Here is a 22,840-nt window from a genome sequence, read left to right as displayed (position 1 = left end):
GGAGCTCTAGTCTTCATAAAGAGGTGAAACCATGTTCAGAGGACATGGATAGGATGCATCCAAATCAGACCTGCATTACAGTACAACTTAATTGTAACAGACCTAAAGCTGCTCCCTTTTGAAAGAGAATAAGTGGGGTGGGCTTCCAGCAGCCTTTCTGTTATGCCTTGTTCCTCTGAACATGGTTTCACCTCTTTATGAAGACTAGAGCTCCAATTAAAGGCATGGCTTATTAAGAAATAGTGAGCACAACATTGTTATTCTGACATCCCTGAAAGAGTTTGTGTAGATGCAGCAAACTTAAGTCACAGTTTCCTGCAGCTTGTCTTCCCCGGAAAACTCTAACAAAACACAGCCTTGAGGCATTAGTACCAACCCTGGGCCCAAGCCAGTGTTAATACTCTGTAGAATAAAAAACTCTGACATAACTGGGAACAAAATTGTAAGTGTGAAAGTAAAAGCTCTTACTTGATAAGATGTCATCTCTGCATTATTTCCTTTATTCACTGTTCATGCCTCTAATATACTTTTTGCAAGATACAATTGGATTTTTAATGGTCTGTAAATTACAGTGGCAAAAGTAGCAATCTGTAATTTACTTACCAAGATTTATGTAATTAAAAGCTTTCAAAGTGAGGCCTTCTAGACTGTTTCTAAAAATGAATTTCCTCAAAATCCTTAGCAGCTGTGCAGCTACTGATTTATACCCTTGTTTCTCTTCCACCCTCACTAACTTGTCCTTTACTAGTGAGGTGTGTCCAAATAATGTTTTAAAAGAAATAACAAACTGTATATGGGACAACCTATTCCAGACTCTGGTTGCTTATAGTTTCTAAAACTGTAGTCATTAGAAAAGAAATGCTATGCTTGGGTTAATTTCACTCATGTTTAATGTCATCTATCATTCTTAAAAAAAAATTACGATTGCTAGTGACTATTAAAATAAAATGTTACCAAACTCGATGAATGTTTATTACAAAGGGAAGATGGATGCATAATGAAGATTAAGAATGTGACAACTGATTGTTGGTGTGTGTTCTGTAAATTGATTCATAATATTGTCATGTCCATTTCTTGCATTCTCCAGGTGTGAAGCACAAATCCTTTTTAACAGCAGGAGACTGCTTTGAATTGGGGAGGATAGCGTATACCGAGGCTGATTACTATCATACAGAGCTCTGGATGGAACAGGCTCTGAAACAGCTAGATGATGGAGAGGTGTCTGCTGTTGAAAAAACCTCTGTTCTAGACTATTTGAGTTATGCTGTGTATCAGCAAGGGGACCTAGACAAAGCAATGATGCTGACCAAGCGGCTTCTTGAATTAGGTAAGTTAAGAAATGCATGCACTAGATTATAAAGCTAGAAAGGAATTTCTCAGATTCATTAATTTGCATATTCTTTATTTTATTTTATTTTGCATTTTACCATTGTGTAGCCAAATTGTGCACCTTTTAAAAATGGAGTAGTTCATTGGCTGTTTTAATTTGATGCAATGATTTTATTTTTAATTAAAAAATTAACCAAGCTGCTATCAGAAATAACTAATAATCCTGTAGTTCTGTTTTAAAATACTGTCAAATTACAACCTGCTTCATGTTTGCTCTTCTGTGCATTCTTTCTGGTTTTGGTATTGATGACTCTTAGCACTATAGTATCTGAACACTATATTCAGTTGTCATCTTTATTTATTGCCTAAATTAGTTTTACTGTCTTGTTCCTGTTGGCTTTCCAGTTAATTTATCTTAGTCTCTCATAAACAAATTGTTTTCCTGCTTGCACATCGACCAAATTGTTAAACTGTCAAAACGCAGGTTTTTCTCATTAATGATGCATGAGTCAGGGAGAAAAAATATGTATATATATATATTTTTTGGAGAGCCAATATCCAGTTGCAAACTGAGCATGCTAGATACAAAGCAACTAAGAAAATATAGAATCTTAGTGATATGGAACAGTATATGTAAGCATTTATGCCACTTGCATCGGCTATCACTTGATACAAGGATGTCTGAGGGGGGCAGGGGATTACTGGTGAGTTTTAAGGTGGTGAGGCGTCCAATCTGTGCTCTGCAAGCTTTTCCACAGATATAAGTGGTGCCTTGGGGGAGGCAACAACTGTTAGCCAGGATGCTGTGTGCTTTTCTTCCTCTGCCATTTCTCAGCTTCCTGAGCAAGACAGTTCTCTTCAAAGTGGGCTGTAGCTTGATGTATGGTGCAGTGCCTTTGAGACCTGTTTGTTACCAGCTAGCACTTCCCAATTTGTAAGGTTGATGCCAACCTTCTTAAGATATGCTTTCAGGGTGTCCTTGTAGCATTTCCTCTATCCTCCGTGGGTCCTCTTACCATGACTAAGTTGAGAAAAGAGAAATTGCTTTGGGAGACGAGCGCCAGCCATCCTCACACAGTGGCCAGTCCAGCGGAGTTGATGTTTCATGCTCTTTGCCTCACTGCTGCTTATGTTAGCTGCAGAGAGGATATGGCATTGGTGCAGTGGTCTTCCCATCTAATGCAAAGGATCTTCCTGAGGCAATGCTGATGGAACCATTCCAGGTGGCTTCGATATGTCATCCACATCTCACACTCGTAGAGGACTGTGAGGATAACCACTGCATCGTAGACCAGGATCTTAGTTTCCATCTGCAGATCTCAGTCAGCAAATACATGACGAAGCAGCTTTCCAAAAGATTTCCTGGCACAGCAAATCCTATGTTCATTTTTTGCATCAAGACTGACTGGGAGAGGTGACTGCCAAGGTATGGGAAATGCTCAGCGTTTTTCAGGGGTTCTTCACCAGTGGTAATTTGTGGGGGGAGGTGGGCAACTTGTGCTGGGAAAGGCTGATGGAGCAACTTGGTCTTCCCAATGTTAAGGGAGAGAGGCACCTGAGAAAAATTGGACTGCAGATTGGTCTTGGTGTGTGTGCAGATAAGTCATCAGCGTACTGAAGGTTCGTGATGCCAGTCTTGGTAACTTTTGTTCTGCTATGAAGGTGCCATAGGTTGAAAAGCTGACCTTTCGTTTGATACCGAACCCCAATTCCAGGAGGAAGGTGGTCATGGATGAGAATCAAAATCACAGCAAGATAGATGGAAAAAAGGGTTGGGGCAATGACACAGCCCTGCTTGGCACCAGTATAGGTGGTAAATGGGTCTTCCTCTGATCTACTGCAAAGGACTGTGGCAGTCATTCTGTCATGGAGTAGCCTGAACACACCAATGAACTTCAGTGGACAACCAAACCTAACCAAACCAGTACTTTCCATAAGACTTCATGATTGATGGTGTCAGAGGCCTTGGTTAGGCCAATGAATGACATAAACAGCTCTTGGTGTTGCTCTCTATGCTTCTTCTGGATCTGCCATGCAACAAAAATCATGTTGATGGTACCCTGAGATAGTCTAAAGCCACACTGGGATTCTGGAAGGACATCTTCAGCAAGGGGGAGGAGGCAATTCGGAAGGATGCAAGTAAGAATCTTCCAGGAATCGGAGAGGAAGGCAATGCCTCAGTAGTTCCCACACAGTGACTTGTCTCCTTTCTTTAATGCGGTCACAGTGTTGGCATTCTTTAAGCCAGGTGGGACTTCCTTGTTAACCCATATTTTGATAAGAAGTTAGTGAAATATTTGCACTAGTGCTGTTCCACCAGCTTTGAAGACCTTTGCAGGGATGTCATATGCGCCTGGCACCTTATTGTTCTTCGTCTGAGCAATGGCACGCCAGACTTCCTTGAAGGATGGGGGATTAGCAAGAGGTTCTATTACTGGGTGTTGAAGGATGGACTCGATGGTGGTAGCTGAGACCTCAAATTCACAGTTGAGTCTTGAAGTGCTCCTTCCAGTGTGGCTTGATGGATACACATTGTCCCTGAGAAGGGTGGAGCCAGCCTGGGATCGCAGTGCGTTTGAGCCATTGGAATATGGCCTGTGGATGGCCTTTATTGCTTGAAAGAAGCATCTCATGTCTTGTTGGTCAGCAGAACTCTGGATCTCCATGGCCTTCGCTTGCCACCATTGGTTCTTGATGTCCTGTAGCCCTCATTTTTGCTGGTTGGAGGGTTCATTTCGCCATCTGCAGAGCGTAGCTGTCTTCTGATGGATAAGTGCTAGAATTTGCTCATTGTTTTAATTAAACCAATCTTGGTGATGGCAGGTGGAGTATCCAGTTGATTCACTGCATGCCTTGTAAATAATGTTCTTAACCTCTTCCCAGTGTGTCTGGATGTCTTGGATGTCATCAGGTAGGTCAGAGAGCCCTCAGTAAGGCGTTGCTGAAGAGCCTTGCATCTAGCTTGTTCTTGGAGTACCTTTATGTTAAATCTCTTCTGTTATCCTTTCAGTTGTTTACAGTGTTGTGGTTCAAGCTGCATGTCCATGATTGATCTGACTAAACAGTGATCGACCAGCAGTCATCTGCACTTCTCAGGACTTGAGTGATGTGGATGTTGGTACAGTCACAGGCTCTGACAATAATATAGTCAAGAAGGTACCAGTGATTGAAGTGTGGATGTTTCCAAGTGGTCTTATATTTGAAACTCTGTCTGAAGATGGGATTTGTGATCAGCAAGTTGTGCTCTACACATTTGCTGAGGAGGAGGATACCATTGGAGGTGAATTTCTCTACCCTCTCTTTCCCAATGGTGCCACTCCAGAGTTCAGAGTGTTGCCTAACTCTTGCATTGAAGTCACCTGTGAGGATGAGTTTGTCTTCCTTGGCAGTGGCAGCCAGGATTGCATCAAGATCACAGTAGAACTGTTCCTTGTTGACTACTTCGTCAGGTGTGAGGGTGTATGCATTGATGATCGTAGTATATTGGTTGTTACTGAGCTTGAAGTGGAGAGTCATAAGGCATTTATTTGTTAATGCCCACAGGGAGGTCTGAAAGCTGGCTGACAATCTTGTTCTTGATGGCAAAGCCCAACCCCATGAATGCATCTCTCTTCAGGTGACTTTCCTTTCCAAAAAAAGGTGAAGCTGGCCTTCATCTGCCCAGCGGATCTCATGTAGGGCAGCAATATTGATGTCATATCTTGCAAGTTCCTAGCTACTGTGGTGGTTCTTTCAGGACACTCGCTGTTTGGGGACTGCATGAGAGTGCAGACATTCCATGTGACAAACTTCAGTATTTTATTTTGTTGGTTTTGACTACAAGTAGAGCGATCCCACTGGATGCAGCAGTTCAGCCAGGGGGCATGAGACACCCAAAAAATAGGCTGTCTTTTCTAGCGTCTTCCATATTCAGGGTGAGAAGAGGGGATCCTAAAGAGGACTGCTCAGTCATAGCTGCAGCTGCTGTATTGGTCTTGGTGCAAAATGACCATCACACGATCACCACCTACGTGCAGATTTGTGACTAGGGACTCCCACAAATCACTGTTCCTGTCCCCACCACCACTTGTCTGTCACCACAGGACTTGGTTTATGGGAGATGTTAACATCCCTGGCAGAGGCCTGCGCGTGACCTCTTTTAACATGCTCTTCTTGGACCATAACCTTGTTGTGGTGGAGAGGCTTGTGTGTTTCCAGTGACCCTGAGAGCTATGTCATCTTGAGTCTTGTACTTCCCCTGGTGAACTGATCTTAGGTGAGGTCCCAGACCAAGCATGGTGCAAACTCCTGAGGGTCCCAACAGCAGAACAGGCATACTTGAGGACCTGCTGGTTCTCTGTGCCTGTAAAGGTGGATAATGGCTGCACAGCAGGATGGAGGTTTCCAGTTGTCTTGGACATCCTTGGCACTGGGTTCAGAGCTCGCTCCTGCCAGGCTCCTGTGGTCATAGTTTATGCCACTTGTAAAACAACCCGATTTAACTGGTTTTGTATTAATTTTAACATCTTACACAGTGGTAGCTAACTGAGAACCTTTTTTAGCTAGTGGGAGAACTATGTAGCCAGTTCCTAAGCTAGCAGTTTTGTTTGACATATCTCGGTGAACTTTCACCCTTCATTGTCTCAGTCTTCTCCCTGTTGATTTTTCTGTTGGAACCTTGTAGTGTGTTTTACACATGACATGCTCGTTTCTCTCTATAATCTTCCAGGTATTCTCACCTATGAATTTATTTGTCAGTATGTGCTGAATTGTATTTCTTCCATTCTCCAGTTTCGGGATTCTGCTGGCTTAAGCCAATGGTGCTCAACCTTTTATCGCCATGGGTCAGATGAGTGGTGCGGGGCCAGTCTGCAGGCTAAATTAGGGCTGGATCAGGGCTCCAGTGTGCCTGGATTGAAACTGGGCTATCTCTGAGTGCCAAGGTGCATTGGTGTGGTATCATCAGGGATCCAGGTGCTATCAGAAGTAGGGCTGTGTGAAGCTTCGGTCGCTGATTCTATCTGGCGAAGATTCGGCCCGATTCAGTGGCCAAATATCCAGAACGAATCAGGAGACCTGTTAATCTCTCTGAATTGAATCGGAGAGATTTGATGATTTGGACATAGACACAGCTACATGGCTTTTTTTATATACCTCAAGGTACCAGGTGGCTTATGAAAGCTGAGGTGGTGGGGCAGATGGAGTGTCCCATGGGGGGTGGTCCCTAGCACGCTTGGTGGCAGATCTGGAAGTGGACCAGAAGCACTTCTGGGGAGGGTGTGCTCCTGTGGGACACTCTATCCACCCCGTCATTTCAGCATTCACAAACTGCGCCTGGTACCTCAAGGTATGTAGAAAAAACATGTAAAGCTGTGTCTATGGCCGAATTGCTGATTCTCCGAATCGGAATCAAATCTTCAGATTCAGATTTGGTCATATCGAATCGGGACAGTGATCTGAATCAACAAATGAAATCACTGACCCCCAAATCGGGCCGAATCTGAATCGAATATGGCCCACTTCGCACACCTCTAATCAGCAGGGATCCAGGTTTTCTGTTTGCCATGTTAAAATGTGGATTTTCTCTTTTAAAAGAGAAAAAAACAGGGGAATGGTGGATTTCCCCTTGCAAGCTAGCAGAGGTCAATCCTGCAAGGGACTGGGGAAGCAGGAGGAGGGAGAACAGGCAAGGGGTACCACATGCATGTGTATGCACACATGCACATAGCATCCAGGCAGCTCTTGCAGCTCCCCGCAGGTAAGTCAGGGTGTAGGGAGGGATTGAGGCTCTCATAGTGAGGGAGGGAGTTGGCCAGGGCTGGGGGTGTTGCCCAGCTGGTGCAGTGTGCTAGGTCTGGGGCCTGAAGTCAGGGTGGGAATGCATGGCTGCAAGGCATGAGCAGGGGGGAGCCGTGGGCAGTTTGTCGGGGGGGGCGGTTCCTTGCCACTGCACGTATTTCTGTGGGGGACGTGAGGGGCCCATGCCCCCTAGATTAGTATACAAGGCAGGGGTGGCTGTGGGCTTGAGGCTCCTCACGCTGCTGCGATCCCCTCAGGGTCTCTGCAGTGCAGCAGGCAGGACCCAGCATGGCAGGGCAGAGGGGGTGGGGAAGCTCAGTGCCAACACTGGGAGCCCTGCGCCACAGTGGTGAGGCACCCCCACCCGCCCAGCAGCAGTATGGGTGGCAACACAGAGTTCTGGAGGCCTCAGAGGGAGAGGGCAGCAGGGTGGGGAGCCTGCGGCCTGAAGGCCACACCCCCCACCTCCATACCAGCTGTGCCATCTGCGGGGAAGGGGGATCCAGGCTCTGTGCTCCACTCTGGCTGCAGCAGCCACTACTTTCCATGAGCAGCAGCCAGGGCTCAGGTGCTGCTGGTGGGGCAGGGAGCTGCAGACCCAGGTCTCTTGTCCCCCTAGCCCTGGCAGCTGGCTCCCTCTACACAGGACTAGGAGAAGCCAGGGGGCTGTGGTTGGGGAGTGAGGGGCAATGGCCTGAGCAAGACACCAGTATATCAGGGCTGGTCAGCACCGCAAAGCATTGTGGGGTGGAGAGGACAGGCACAGCTGGACCAGTGTCCTGGTGAGCAAAGGGAGCAGGGAGAGCTCTGATTTCCATAACTCAAAATCAAACACCAAAATTTTTAGGTATTTAGAATTTATTTATTATAGTGATTGAGGCATTGGTCGGCTTCCAAATTGCTTTAAAATTGTAAATATATCAATAAAGCATTGTGTTCAAATGATACCTATAATAAATAGAGTGGTGTTTCACTTAGATTTGGGGGTTTTTAATCAGAGAATCTGTGATTTTTAAACAGGGAAAACCAGGATCCCTGGTTGTCAGGCCCGTGGGCCTCCCCACAGGTCCAGAAATTTGACAGCAGGGGAACAGCAATAGAAAACCAAATGACATGGCCCTATGCGCTAGATTTGGCTTGCGAGCTGTTGCTGAACATCCCTGACTTAAGCTAAACTTTCCCTTACCCATCCTCTGTCTAAGTTCTGTCCAAGAATGAATAGTTTTCTTTCTTAAAGTCTGCCTTCATAGGTAAACTCCTTCAAGTTGATCCCTACAAATAGTGAACATTTCTATATTTTCTTCTTTGCTAGATCCTGAACATCAGAGAGCAAATGGTAATCTGAAATATTTTGAGTATATCATGTCAAAAGAAAAAGAAGCAAATAAGTCCACGACTGAAGCAGATAACCAGACTGATGTAGAATTGAAGAATAAAAAAAAGGGGCGGGCCAAAGATTACCTGCCAGAGAGAAGGAAATACGAAAAGCTGTGTCGTGGGGAGGGTGTCAAAATGGTAAAGTGGAGTAATTTCTTTACGTCTTTTTAAATCTACGAAATCAGTTGTATGATTCTAATTTAGAAATATTAGTGTAGCCCATATTTCAGTAATAAGAGATACTGAACAGGTGGCAAGGATGAGCTATAGCAGGGCCTGTGCTGTGGCCCCTGGGCTCCCACTCAGCTGCTGCTCCTTCCCTCTGGCTGCAGCAGCCACCAGGGCTCCAGGCAGCCCTTTCCTCCTCCAGCTTCTGCTCCTTGGACCCTACCCTAGAGTGCAGCCCACATTGCTAACTAATCCAGTTTGAAATGATTTGATATCAGTAAATGAATTAGAGTCAAGTAAGGGTGTTGCATAACAGCATTGGATGACATTAACTGTTGGTCAGCTTTAGACAGCTATAATTTAACTGTAATGTAAAAGTACTTTTTTTGCTTTGTTCTGTTTGGGTTTTTCTTCGTATTTTTTTCAATATTATATCTGCAAACAGCAGTCATTTGCTGAAAGCATGGCTTTTTGAATAATCTCAACTGGTAATGCACAAGTGACTCTTAAGGGAAATAATGAAAGAGTATTGTTTTTGTTCTATTAGAGAGACTTTTCTTGTCTTTGAAGGTCATTATGGCTTATTCAGATTAATCTCATTCAGGGAAAATTACAAGATTATTTATTCTGCCTCACCTTCCTTTCAGACTCCTAAGAGACAGAAAAGCCTCTTCTGCCGCTATTATGATGGAAATGGGAATCCTAGATACATCCTGGGCCCTGTCAAACAGGAAGATGAGTGGGACAGACCTAGGATTGTTCGGTTCCTTGATATAATATCTGATGAAGAGATTGCAACTGTGAAAGAACTAGCCAAACCAAGGGTAACATGCTTCATATTCTATTCCTTTTGGAAACTTAAATATCATCTTTGTTCTGCGTAGATGAGTTGAGCTATCCCACCTCTTACTTTGGTACTTTCACAGTTAACTCTGGATAGCAATAATGCACACATGACAGCTTTTTCTCTGCATGGCTTTCAGTGACATCCTTCAAAAGTGACAGTGGAAAGTTGAAAAAGCCTTACATTTAGAATCTTTATTCAGGCAATGGCAACCCTTTTTTGGCAGAATTGGAATGTTCTGATGGACAAGATTTGTTATAGATGCCATTATGGAGAACTCTGCAACATCCACAGTATTAATTTTCTTGTACTGTCAACAGCTTTCCTCAGCATGCCACCACTTACTCTAATTTCTACTTACTTCTCTGTATATCGACGCAAGTGACAGCTTGTAGGGAGAAGCCATTTTGAAGTTACCATTCCATGCTTCTGGGTACCAGACTCTCAATGTACCACATTTGACATCTGAAACTGACTTGAATGCATCGGGCTCAGATTTGGGCCAGTCATCAGTCTTACAATTTGAAGTTAAAGTTCAGTTGGGGGTGAAAGTAGTGTAAGTCACTGTTTCATAACTAACATAGTCCTCAAACTTCCCATCCTTCATCTCTGTCCACCAGTCCCATTTCAAAAATGGAATTCCAAACAGCATTTTCTGAATGTGAAATAACATGGGATAGGCTGAGTTCTCAAGGTGTCTAGGAAAACCCAAATAACAGTCTGTTAGCCACATGGATATAGAAGTAGAAGTCACTTGGGCATCTCCAGCATCTGGAGAAAGAAAAAAATTAGTATGTTTGCTGGATAGAAAGTCAGTTTATGTAGCACAATATTTTTTTCCCTCAGTTTCTCCATAAATAAATCCAATTTTTGTTCAACTTGCCAGAAACTGAGACAAGTTGCAGACAGAACATCATCTACTCAACATTTTCTTTATGCTAAATAGATTCTGCCTTGAAAAACAAACCAAAGGAAGGATAGATGTAATGAGAGAATGCATCAAAAATACCTAAAAGAAATGCAACCAATCAGGTGCCTTTAAACACGGGAAGAGAGGGGTGCTACCCACGAGTAGATCAAGAACAATTATCTTTAACTACTAAGGTTTAGCCAGCATGAACTAAAAAGTAAGCCTCCATATCAGCAAACACTATGCTCATGAAGTAAGGCTCCACACTATAATGAAATTGATTACAAATATCATATAACTTGCACCTAAAATGGCTCTTCCTGCTTATGCTTCCCACATCAATCATATCAGACATCTGAGAATTGGATCCCAGTTTGTGCACAATTTTCTTTCCCCTTTTAATATAAAATCATAGTAAATCACGATGCAGCAAAGCAACTTAGTCATTAATTGTAGAAAGCACTGGTGAAATCCTCCTTGGACTGTTGCTTAAGCCTGTTCTTTGTGAAATAGATGGAAATCCTTTTACTATAAAGATGACTGAAAATTCAGAGATGGAGCTAAACTGCTAGTGGATTTAAACAACACTTCTTGACATTGTTTTTCAGTCAGTTACAATGCAGCTATTAATATGAATATGCTTCAACATTGACAAGCATCGACTATTCACATGTAGAGCAGATGGAAGCAAGTAACTGTTGGCTTGCAGAAATCCAGTGATTCAGTGAGAGAAAGGAAGCCATAGAGTGGTGTTGCACAAAAATGTTGTTTTGTTCTATTTGTTTTTGAGTGCCCATCAGCGAGCCACTTCAGAAGACACTGGCTGGTGTAGCCAGCATGTCTGCTCTCTGAAACAGGTTGGGAGAGAAACTTCTTTAACAGTGTCAGAAGAACTTTGTTTAATTCATCTGTTATACATGAGAGTTTCAGACTCTTAGGTAGAACTTTCCTATATCTTCCTTTTTCACTCAAATGGTATACAACCCTAAAGCTCATTCTGGATGTGCAATATACATAGCTAATAACAAAGTAATTCTCATACGGTATGTATTTTGAAGACTTGCAACTTTCAGCAGCTGTCACTCAGAGTATAAAGGAATTAAAAAGTTATGAGTATTTTTTTTACTCAAACAACAATACTTGTTCCCCAGAAATTCTGGAGTATTGCTTCAAGGAAAAATCATTTACTCTATCTTCTGTAAGGCTCTGAAAGCACTTATCAGTGTTTGAGGCTCCCACTCTTTCTTTTTTTAATTTTTTTTGCAACGAGTCCTTCACAACACAACACTGGAAAATGACTGGATCAAGTGCATGGCTTGTGCGGCATCTTCCCCCTCCCTCTCCTCCCCCCGTAGGATTCTGAATGGTCGGATTGATGTGATGCAATATTTACTTTGTAATGCAATTATTCTGATTGGTTCGCTTCACAGCTGAGGCGAGCCACCATTTCAAACCCCATAACAGGAGTCTTGGAGACGGCACATTACAGAATTAGCAAAAGGTAAGAGACTTCTACACTGGACATTCTAGGCCTGTCATGAGTGCTCGTACTCTGCTCGTTCAGGGGAATAAAAAAAAAGGTGGGATAGAAAGAAGTTTCACTTTCTAACCCATCTCTTTTTTTGATGTACAGCTATGGTAACAGGCTGGTACTGCTGAGTTTTTCAGTCTTTTCCTCAAACTAGAAGTTCTGTTTTTTTGCCTTTTTTATGTGCCCTTTTAAAATAGAAGTACATAAAAAGGAAGTTTCTTTAACTTTTCAGAGGTACAAACCTCAACAGAAATGGTCTCTGTGCTCCCTATCCCCACTGTCTGGCAACAAACAAATTGTCATCTCCTGCCTTGCAAATTCTGGCCAACTGTTTGTGAAGGTTCCTTGCACTTACAAGAGCTGTCACAGAGTCGCATTATTGTGCCTGACAATTACATTGGCACACAGAAACATTAGTTCATTAATCATATTACAAAATATCATTGTCCAAGATAATCTTCATGTCTGGCTTTTTTTGTCTCCTGCTGACTCAGACTTGGCAAAAAAGAGATGTTAACAGGCTTCTAAGTGCTCTCCACTTTCCTAAGCTCAGTTTTTGGACTGTAGTCCTCCTGTGTTTGAACCAAGTTGCAGAAAACAAATTTTATTATTTGCACTTGAAAAAAGAAATTATAGAAGCAACCTATACAAGGGCTAGGGGGTTTTCTTATGTGTTTTTGTTTATGAAGCAAAAAGCTATACGAAAATGAAGAAAGAACATTAAACTTCTGGATACTGAGGATTTTTCTGTGAAACTCAGCATCATAAACTGTTTGCAGAAAGTCTCTAGTTTAAAAAAAAAAAGAAAAGAAAAGTGAAAGGACAATCTAACCAAATTAGTCCATGCAATTCTTAATTTGGAAATGGCAGCTGTAGCTACTGTTGCCCTTCTAAATGTTGCTGCTGATATAAGAGCATTGCATACCATCCAGACCAATCGGAACCCTTCTAATCACCTGTGGCTTGACCAAAAGAGCCTACTACTAGGGTGGTAAGCCCTTGTCCTTTCTCTTTTTGTAGCTGAGCCGGGCTACTGTACATGACCCTGAGACTGGGAAACTGACCACAGCACATTACAGAGTCTCTAAGAGGTAAGGGGAATGTGTTACAAAGGTATATCTAACGCTTAGGGAATCTCTTGTGTGGCTGAATTGTTTAATCTTCCAGCTGTAAAAGTGGGATAAGAAAGGATTTTTCAAATATATTTTTCTTATATTTACTCCTGTGTGGAGATAAACTGGCCTATAACTGGGGCTGCTTAAATGGAAATATTTTATTTCTGTAAGCTAACTTTCTGCTTTTCTATCTGCATGACCTGGTTAATACATTCTAACATGCTAAAAAAAATAAATCTTAAAGCAATTTAAAGGGTCCTGCTTTCTCTAAAATTCAGAGAAGACTACCTTTGTCATATTTGTGCCATTATGCACTTATTTATACATGTTTAAAATTATGGGTTTAGGTTTTGTAGTAGTGAATCAGAGCAGGAGCGTAAGTCAGGCACCTTGAAAATTTGCAGTCAAAATTTCTTTGATTGTTTGTTTGTTTTGTTTTATTTAACATTGCACTAAAACAATCATTGTTCATTCACTCTGTGTAACATCTGACACTGTTCATTGGAAGAATGCCATTCCAGAAGTTCTGTCCTACTTCTTAGTTCAACATTTGACTTGCACTTTAAAAAGGGGAAAATATTAATTGACTCCCTAAAATCTAAATTGTTAAAACTTAAAATATTTTCCACCACAAAAATATTTTTTTTTTTAGTTAGATGTTTTGATGTTTCTTAAAACCTATATAAAACTAGAAGGCAACAAGAATGACACAATTTAAGAAACCTAACTCTTAGTATGTAATGTAGCTAGTTATGGTATTTTATGCACAAATTTTTTTATATGTTCAAAGCTAATTTTACGTATTGAACCAAGAATACTAATGTTTGTTCCCCACCAATTTATGCATCTTTGTGGCATGAGATTCAGAGTCCAGCTTTTTGGCAAATGTATAAAGTGACCCTCAGCATGTTAACTAGAGGGGTGATTAGTGGAGAAGAAGGAATATTTGTGAAAACAAAAAAACAAAACAAAAAAACCCCACAACCTTAACTGGTCATGTCCACAATACTTTAGGACATTTTGCTTCTTGCATAACGTTGCATGTTATATTTTGAATTTTTTTGCACGACTGGCATTGCATCTCAAAACCATTCATGTCTGGCCTGAACTTATTGCTGGAGTTTTGGTAGCTAAACAAGAAACCCAGGATTTTACAGAAAGAGTTTTTAGAAATGTTGCCTTCAATTTCCAAAATTACTTTGTGACAAGGTCAGCTAATCTGTGTGGAGAGATCCTCTCTTTTAGCAAACTTAATGTTTGACAAATCATAATTGGAAGTTGGTAGATGTGACTTGAATTACTAATTTACATTGATTTTATAAACAGTTCAAAGAGCTCCTATTAAGATTTCTAGTGTACTTTGTGTACTTTATTAGAATATATTATATAATCTCTCCTTTTTCTTACCTTCTGCAGCATGTCTTTGCCTTTAGTTTCTGTGTGAGGATTTACACCAAGGTTATGCTGTGCCGGGTTATGTGTGCTACATGATTGTGATGCCTTAGGGCCCTGCTACACATTACATCATGCATTATGCAATTAACTGGCAAATTGTGCAATAAATTTAGATCAGCCACATATACAAAGTAATTATCATTAAAATGTCTATCCACCTATTGAAAAAGGGCAACCAGCTACAAAGTTAGTTTGAAAATGTGTAACAACTCTATAGCTGGTTTCTATCCAGCTTGAATTTGAACATGTGGTTAGGGCTCTTGGTTTCCTGTACCAGTGACCTGTGTGGCTTTTTTTAAATTGAAAGCTTGTATACATAAAGAATGACTTTGTTCTTTAATCAGATGACTTAGAACTTTTTGTATTGTAAAACTTTTGGGAAAAGGACTGTTTCAGTTTCTCCTACAGCACCACATATGTTATCAGTACTTTGTTTACTTAATATTTTTTTTCTGAGTACTTTTTAGATGAATCCAAAATGCCATATTTAGAAAGTAATTGTATTAAGTTAATACGTTGTCAGTCAATATTTTAGAACTTTTATTTATTTAAAAAAATCTGTGTGCATACAGTTGAATCCAAATCTTATTTGCCTTCCTTACACAAACAGTCCAATTGGTGAATAGCTGAGAAGTGGCTAAATACTTGCACTTATAATTGGCATTTCTCCTTTAAGCTTTTATAGCTAACCATGTTTTATCTTGTGTTAGGAACAATCTGATAGAATAGAAGGGGAACATAAATAAATCATACACACTGTTCAGCAAAGTCAAAATGCAATGGCTATTATTTTCTTTTCCAGTTAAAGCAATTTTAAATATGTAAGAGTTTGGGCATCAACAGAGGTGTCATAACTAGAGCACCCTGGGACTTATACATTCAGGAACATGCCTAAGTCATTCCTAAAATCATCAGGATGTAATTATTTATTTAATTAGCTAGTGTTTAATTTTGTTAGTCTCTGCTCCAATGTGTGATGAGCTACAAGGCTTATCAGGAAAGAACAAGTGAGGGTAGGAGGCGGCAATTGCTGTTGCAGGCTGATGAAGAGGAATTAGTGGGTGAATAGATTAGATATTTTGTTTAAAGTAATTGCTTCACTTTTTCATTCCTGTGTGTCAACTGCATAGCAAGTTAACAATTTGAAGAGAAAGGAGGCAACTCAATTCTGTAAAGCTGGATAATAAAAACAATAGGGGTGGATGGAGGGAGAGAAAGAGTAAATATGTCTTAATCTAGGGGAAGAATTAAAACCAAACTACATTAGAAAGTATGAATTGTTAAATATTAGATTACAGAAATCATCTTCAAAGATAGCAATAAACCATCTAATTGTGGAAATAATTGAGCGCCTCTGATGGGAGGCTAAGATGCTTTGAATTCCAGATAAATCATTGCTACTGAACCAAAAATTGCATGCCTTATTTTTGGGTTTTTTTTAATAGACTGCTTTCTCTTCTCCAAGCATTCTTTCCTAGTAAATGTACTTCTAAATTACAGCATTCCTCTATTTTGAGACTACTACACACTGTGCACTACGTGGCAGGCTGTATAAAAGGAGGCATATAGCCAACAGTGTAAAGTAGATCAACAGACTTTGTGGGCAGTCCCAGAATAAATCCAGTCAATCTGACACTGCTTGTAAACAGGCATCCAGTTAAAGCCATAACATCTAATATAAGTGTTTTCTGCTTCAGGAATATTCATCTGTACTTTTATTTTAATTACTGTTGCCTCCCTAGGAAAAGAGTTTTATAGCCATTTTTACATATGCCCTAAAAGATGAGATTCCTATGGATGGAGACAAAGCCAATGACAGCTTTATGTAATAAAGAACTTCAGTAGCACAAGAAATATGTCAGAAATTCTGAAGAAGGGGAACTATCTAGCTGACATTTGATTATTCATTAGTAATTTATGTAAAATCAGCCGTCTGGTTCCCAGATGTTTAAGGATTCAAGGTGGGAAAACAGCAAAGGTGTGCCAACATAGACGTCAAACCCTTTGTAAACTATTTTTTTTGTTTACAAAGTTGGGAAGAATTCTTGATTTAGATATGTTTCATATTGTGTTAGTAGATTTCCAAAGGATTCTGGAGGGGGGAGGTCCACAGTTAATTTGATTTCTGCAGTGAAGATTAATGGAATTCTGAATGCTTCAAGCAATCTCTAGAAATCTCTGCTTTTTGAAATGGTCTAAATGAAATGATGTGTTACATTTCATTATCTCTTCTAGGATTACATTTTAAACTAAAATGATAGAAGGCATGTGGCTTCCCCCAGGACATAATTATTTTGTGAGATTTTTTTTCTACCCAGGGAACAAGGTTTGGGTTATGGGGTCTTTGTTGACATCAGATTACTCATCTAATATAATTGAGCACAGTTTTCAAATTGGGATTGTTATCCAGTAGAAAAAACATCTTTAGGCATGTGTTAAAGAAGGGTGGTGATAGAGAAATGGGGGAAGCACTGTCTTTACATGCATTAGCTGCCATATAGATGGCTGCTTTGGTGACAGCCATGAAAAATGAAATAATTTCCATAAACTGATTTTTATGGAGAACTACACTTGAGCATAAATGGATGGTGCAGTAAGGTTCACAGTATTTGGCGAAGGGCAGATTGAAAGTCCTACTGTGAATTGCTTCTCTGCAGGAAATTCTTTATGTGCAAAAGCCCCCATGGCTCACCAAAAGCATACAGGAACATCTCCTAGTTAAAAAGGAGGCGTACACCCAATGGAAGGGAGGGGCCATCACCAGGGAGGACTATACCTCAGTTGCTTGGGGCCGTAGAGGGGCGGTCAAGAAGACCAAGGCGGACATGGAACTGGGACTAGCTACCTAGATCAAGGACAATAAGAAGTCCTTTTTTAAATACATAGGGGGTAAAAAGAAGGTACCGGGTAATATGGGGCCTCTGCAGGACACACTAGGAAATCTGGTCATCGCACCAGACAGCACAGCTAACCTATTTAACAATTTCTTTGTAAATATTAGATTACAGAAATGATCTTCAAAAACAGCAATAAACCATCTAATTGTGGAAATAATTGAGTGCCTCTGATGGGAGGCATTTTTCTGAGCAGGGAGCCGGGTCACCCCCCACCCCCACTGGGACCCCCATAGGTCCCAGGGGAGGCACACCCAGGTCTAGAGTCAGTGAGGATCTAGTCGGGGAACTTCTGGAGGGGCTAGATGTATTCAAGTCAGCAGGTCCTGACCATCTCCACCCCAGAGTGCTGAGGGAATTAGCAGAGGTCATTGCAGGACCCCTGGCATGGCTGTACGAGCACTCGTGATGCTCTGGTGTGGTACCAGAGGATTGGAAAGGGGCCAATATGGGTCCCATGTTCAAAAAAGGGAGGAAGGAGGACCCAGGAAACTATAGGCCAGTCAGTCTTACCTCAGTCCTGGGTAAGCTCATTAAAAACTGGGGGACTGTGGTGTCGACACCTACACAGTCAGATGAGTCACTAGTTGGCTGAAGAGCTGCACCCAGAGAGTGGTCGTGGATGGGTCATTTTTGACCTGGAGGGATGTGGGCAGTGGGGTCCCGCAGGGCTCAGTCCTTGGCCCCCACTGTTCAACATCTTCATCAGTGACTTGGACGAGGGGGTAAAAAGCACCCTGTTCAAATTCGCAGACGACACTGAGATATGGGGAGAAGTGGGCACGCTGGAAGGGAGGAATAGGCTGCAATCGGACCTAGACAGGTTACAGGGGTGGGTGGATGAGAACAGGATGAGTTTTAACACTGACAAGTGCAAGGTGCTGTACCTGGGGAGGAAGAACCAGCACCGTATCTACAGGCTGGGGAACTCCCTTCTCGTCAGTGCGGAGACAGAAAAGGATCTTGTAGTCGTCATTGATGCCAAAATGAACATGGGCCAACAGTGTGGGGAAGCAGTCAGGAAGGCCAACTGTATCTTGTCATGCATCCACAGATGCATCTCAAGCAGGTCCAAAGAGGTGATCCTCCCTCTCTATGCAACACTGGTCAGGCCGCAGTTGGAGTACTGCGTACAGTTCTGGGTGCCGCACTTCAGGAGGGATGTGGGCAACATGGAGAGGGTCCAGAGGAGGGCCACCCACATGATCAGGAGTCAGCAGGCCAGGTCCTACAAGGAGAGGCTAAGGGACCTGAACCTGTTCAGTCTCCACAAGAGAAGGCCGAGGAGGGATCTAGTGGCCGTTTACAAACTAGTTAGCGGGGACCAACAGGCATTCAGGGAGTCCCTGTTCCCCGAGTACTATCAGGAGTAACAAGAAATAATTGTCACAAGCTGGCAGAGGGTAGATTTAGGCTAGCTATCAGGAGGCGCTACTTCACTGTCAGGCTGGCTAGGATCTGGAACCAACTTCTAAGCGAAGTGGTGCTGGCTCCTACCCTGGGGGTCTTTAAGAGGAAGCTGGATGAACACCTTGCCAGGGTCTTTTGACCCCAGTACTTTTTCCTGCCATGGCAGGGGGTCGGACTTGATGATCTACTCAGGTCCCTTCCAACCCTACCATGATAAAGGCTAATGGAGGTACCTAGGGGTTAGACCTTCCAGAGCCTTACTGCTGCTGGAGAATCAGTTCAGGAATATGATAGTCCTCCTGAATTTTAACTGAGCTAGGGAAAATGGATAAAAGCTGAGGCCAAATTGTGTGGGCTTTTTACATGATTGAGTCAAAATGGTGGTGAGGGAGGGAGCAGGGCACAGGCAGGAGCAGGAGCTGGGGGGAGTAGGACCCTGGCTAGGCCAGGTGGTGGGACAAGTGGAGGCCAGGGGGGCAAGTGCCCCACCTCCCGATCTGTGTGTAGGACGGAGGCAGCTGTCATTGTGTGCTGCACTTTACTCCCTGCTGCAGCTGACTTGAGAGCAGCACGACACCACATGGTTCCCACCACTGGGCTGCCCCTTGCCTGCCCACCAGCAGGCACATGGTGTTGCATGGCTCTCAGGGCAGCAGGGCTTAAAGCCCAGCACATAGTGACAGTGGCCTCTATGCCATGTATAGATTGGGGGGCACATGCCCCCCCAGACCTCCACTTGTCATACCACCCAGCTGGGGCCCCACTCACCACAGCCCCTGCTCCTACCCTTGTGTCACTCCCTCCCTCACCACTGGGGCCTAGATCTGCCCCCTCCCCCCCCGAATGGCCCTTCCCCTGCCCCTTTGCCCACAGATTTACCTTCTGAGGTGGGGGAGGCACGTGTGCTGCAGTCAGCCCCCCCAAAATAATTTTTTCTCCCTCTGCCTTATGCTTCTAGTAGTGACCTAAATTCTAATGTGGTTTCAAATCTAAAAAATACCATGTCTGAGTAGAATTATTACCATCTACCTCCAGAGGGAGATCCAGGATTGTCTCTGAGTTTTACAAAGGGGAAAGATTGTCCTTCTAGTTCAGTTTCCTTTGGTTCATTTTCCTTTTCCACCAAAATTTTGTGTGATCCTGGGCCATTATTGGTTTCCCTCAGTCCCCCTTTGTAAAATAGGGATACTATTTCTGCTACTTAACAGGTGTATGTTGTGGATAAGTATATGAAATGTTGAGAGGCACTCATGCTCTCTTAAAAGGTGCTAGATAAATAGTTTGGGTAGAAGGAACAATGGCAGGAAAATAATTCTGGATTTTCATGTCTGCCAGTGTTAAGATTCTGGCAAGACCTGAGAGTCTGTTCCTTTTCTGATTACAAACATGTGATGAACAGGAAAAACAGACAAACCATCTTTCATGAAGAAAGACTGTGAAGCATCAGTCTTTCTGATAATTCATGTACAAGACCATATGTATTTAGGGAGAATAACTTGGTAGTGAGTTCACTGAAAGCTACTTGTTCGACTTGAACAGTGAATTCTAGTGATAATCGCTTGAACAGGAAATGATGATGGCTATGCCTGGAATATTTCTTAGGAACTAAATGTGTATGAGGAGTTTGTGCATTTCTGAGATCAGTGTTGCTTGCATGTTTGCATTTCAGTATGTGTTGTATTGTATAACTGTTTGGTGATTTTACCAACAGCTCGTCATTTTACTTGCTCCTCTCTGTCCCCAAAAGACTGAGGATAGACTGCTTCTAACCATCTCTTGTGCTAACGATGCTTCATAATGCATAGGTTTTTTTTACAAATGCTCCCAGTATGATGAGGTCTCTCTCAACAAATTTCATGCTTACTCTTAGAGATTCTGTAACTGTGTCAGTATTAAGTATTTACTTTTTCATACATTTAGCTCTTGCCTCTGAGTGGATATGGGAACTTGTTGTCTTTCCTGTTTTACAGCTAAAAGCCCTCTCATCCCATTTTTTAAAATACCTGTTGTACATTGAGAGCCCATAGATAAGCTGCTCTGATATTCAAGGAGACTGTAGTTCCTAAAACTAGTACAGTGTGGCTTGGGGCATAAGCATCTGGTCTATACTTGAAGTATTTTTCAGTTCTATCAAAACAGCCTTTGAAAGTAACTGATAAACAAAAATGTATTTATTTTAGTAGCAGGTATTCCCAGGAAAATATGTAAAGCACACTAGAGACAAGTGGCAAAGGGATTGTCTCCTTTTTTCCACGCATGTTATAGATCTAATCAGGGCTTGAATTGAAATGGGACAGCAATCCAGCACTTTCCATATTAGCCAAGTGTAGAAACAAGGACCTTATTTTAGGGCTTTTATCAGGGTCATAAATTCTCATAAAGAGAGCTGTCACTTATTCAGACTTGATCGCTCTAATTAAACTCTTCCTGACAATATTAAGTCTAATTATTTATCTGGAGATGAATTTAATGTGATTTTATTTACAGTTCAGAAATTACAGCATTTGGAATGTTGTTTTTTTTTTTATAACAAGTGTATGTGGAATATTTTTTTTAAATATAGTGCCTGGCTGTCTGGATACGAAAGCCCTGTGATATCTCGAATTAACACAAGGATACAGGACCTAACTGGACTGGATGTCTCCACAGCAGAGGAACTTCAGGTAGACTGTAAAAAAAAGAATTTCGCTGACTGGCCACACTGGCCTCTGTTTGAATTTTGTGTGCTGGAGAACTCTAGGTACCCAATTTGGGAAGGATATATATGCAGAGTCCTGGTCATTCCTGGTGTAAACACAGCATCTCTAAATGTTGCAGAAAGACTCAAGCAAAATAGCAAAGAATATCAGGTCTTTGATATTTCAGCTGAGTTACTGGTCTAACGTGGAAACAATTCAGTAACCTTCAGTGAACCAGTATCTGGGGCGTTTTTGTTATTTTTTTTTGATGGCCAAATATGATTTTTCAGCCAAACCAGAAAACACTAGAAACTTCCAGTGCATACAATGAGTTCTTATTTGTTGTTGGCACCGTGAAAGTCAGATTTTATGAGTAATTCTAACATTAGGGGAATGCCATCTAAAAGCAAATTCCATCTATTAGTGGAAATGCCATCTAAAAGAATATTGGGTTTGACAGTTATTTGGGAATGAGGTTGGTTCCTCTAAATCTCTCAGTATTAAAAAGTCTCTTACAGAAAAGAAGTATTATATTCTTAATTATTTTTATGTCTAGAATGTGGAAAGGATTTCAATATGTGTAGTTCAAAGAGGCTCTGCATGTTTCATTTTAAGTGCAATAATGGTTAGCTGCAGTTGGCTATGTCTGAGAATGTAGTAGATCCCCAAATCTGTTGATGATATACAGTACCATATTTATTCAAATACAAGACAAAGTTTCCCCCCACAATGAGTATGTGGGGAAAAGTCCTTCATCTTAGATGCAAAGATAGCAGATTAAATATGTTGTTTATCTTTGAACTGCTGTTGAAAGCAGCACATGCTCAGTAACAGAAACCAACTCAGAAGTTGATTAAATGCAACCAACGCTGAGCATGACTATAAAATAAATGGCAATGTAACCTATCTGAATAAGATGTATGGTGGTACCCATTAAAAACAGTCCCCTTCAGCATTGACCCTTCCTAGTTATGGTGAGCTACTACAAATGTTTTTTTACTTACTCTTTACTCCCTGAGCTGTGCCTTTCTTTCTCATTTCCAATTATTCCAGTTTCTTCACCAGTGTTAAATGCCTGGAAAACATCACCAAATAGGGCCCTAAACAATTCACTTGGAATCCCTCTGTGGCCCCCTCCCTCATCTTTTTGCATATGATTAGTGTGGCCTTGCCCCTCATGGAGGTGAAGCCAGACCAGGTTATCCTGTGCCTCATTCTCATAGAAATTTTTCAAGCATCCTAGAGCTCACGACAAGAACACTTGGGTCCAGTCATAAGTGGGAGCTGAGTAGCAAATGGCTCCTTTGTGGGGGATATCTGGAGTGAACACATGCTGAGCTGTGGGGTCATC

The 22,840-nt window shown here is 41.9% G+C and overlaps 1 protein-coding gene across 5 annotated transcripts in view; it reads left to right on the top strand.

Moving 5' to 3' along the window:
• The window catches only part of P4HA1 (prolyl 4-hydroxylase subunit alpha 1), a 58,418-nt gene that overhangs the window by 25,679 nt on the left and 9,899 nt on the right, over positions 1–22,840 (top strand). For 3 of the 5 annotated variants that reach the window (XM_090058461.1, XM_090058459.1, XM_090058460.1), the window contains 5 exons: positions 1,088–1,327; positions 8,420–8,622; positions 9,300–9,476; positions 11,837–11,907; positions 21,375–21,474. In XM_090058461.1, coding sequence (XP_089914587.1) covers positions 1,088–1,327; positions 8,420–8,622; positions 9,300–9,476; positions 11,837–11,907; positions 21,375–21,474 — 791 coding nt within the window. Of the gene's footprint in view, positions 1–1,087; positions 1,328–8,419; positions 8,623–9,299; positions 9,477–11,836; positions 11,908–12,957; positions 13,029–21,374; positions 21,475–22,840 lie in introns of all 5 variants that reach the window. The other 2 variants (XM_090058464.1, XM_090058463.1) reach the window with 1 other exon arrangement.

The sequence above is a fragment of the Crocodylus siamensis genome, chromosome 7, assembly GCF_052110815.1.
Source record: "Crocodylus siamensis isolate JL-2025a chromosome 7, ASM5211081v1, whole genome shotgun sequence".
Lineage (NCBI taxonomy): Eukaryota > Metazoa > Chordata > Crocodylia > Crocodylidae > Crocodylus > Crocodylus siamensis.
The sequence above is the reverse complement of the archived record's forward strand: the minus strand, read 5'-3'. Positions and strand labels throughout refer to the sequence as shown.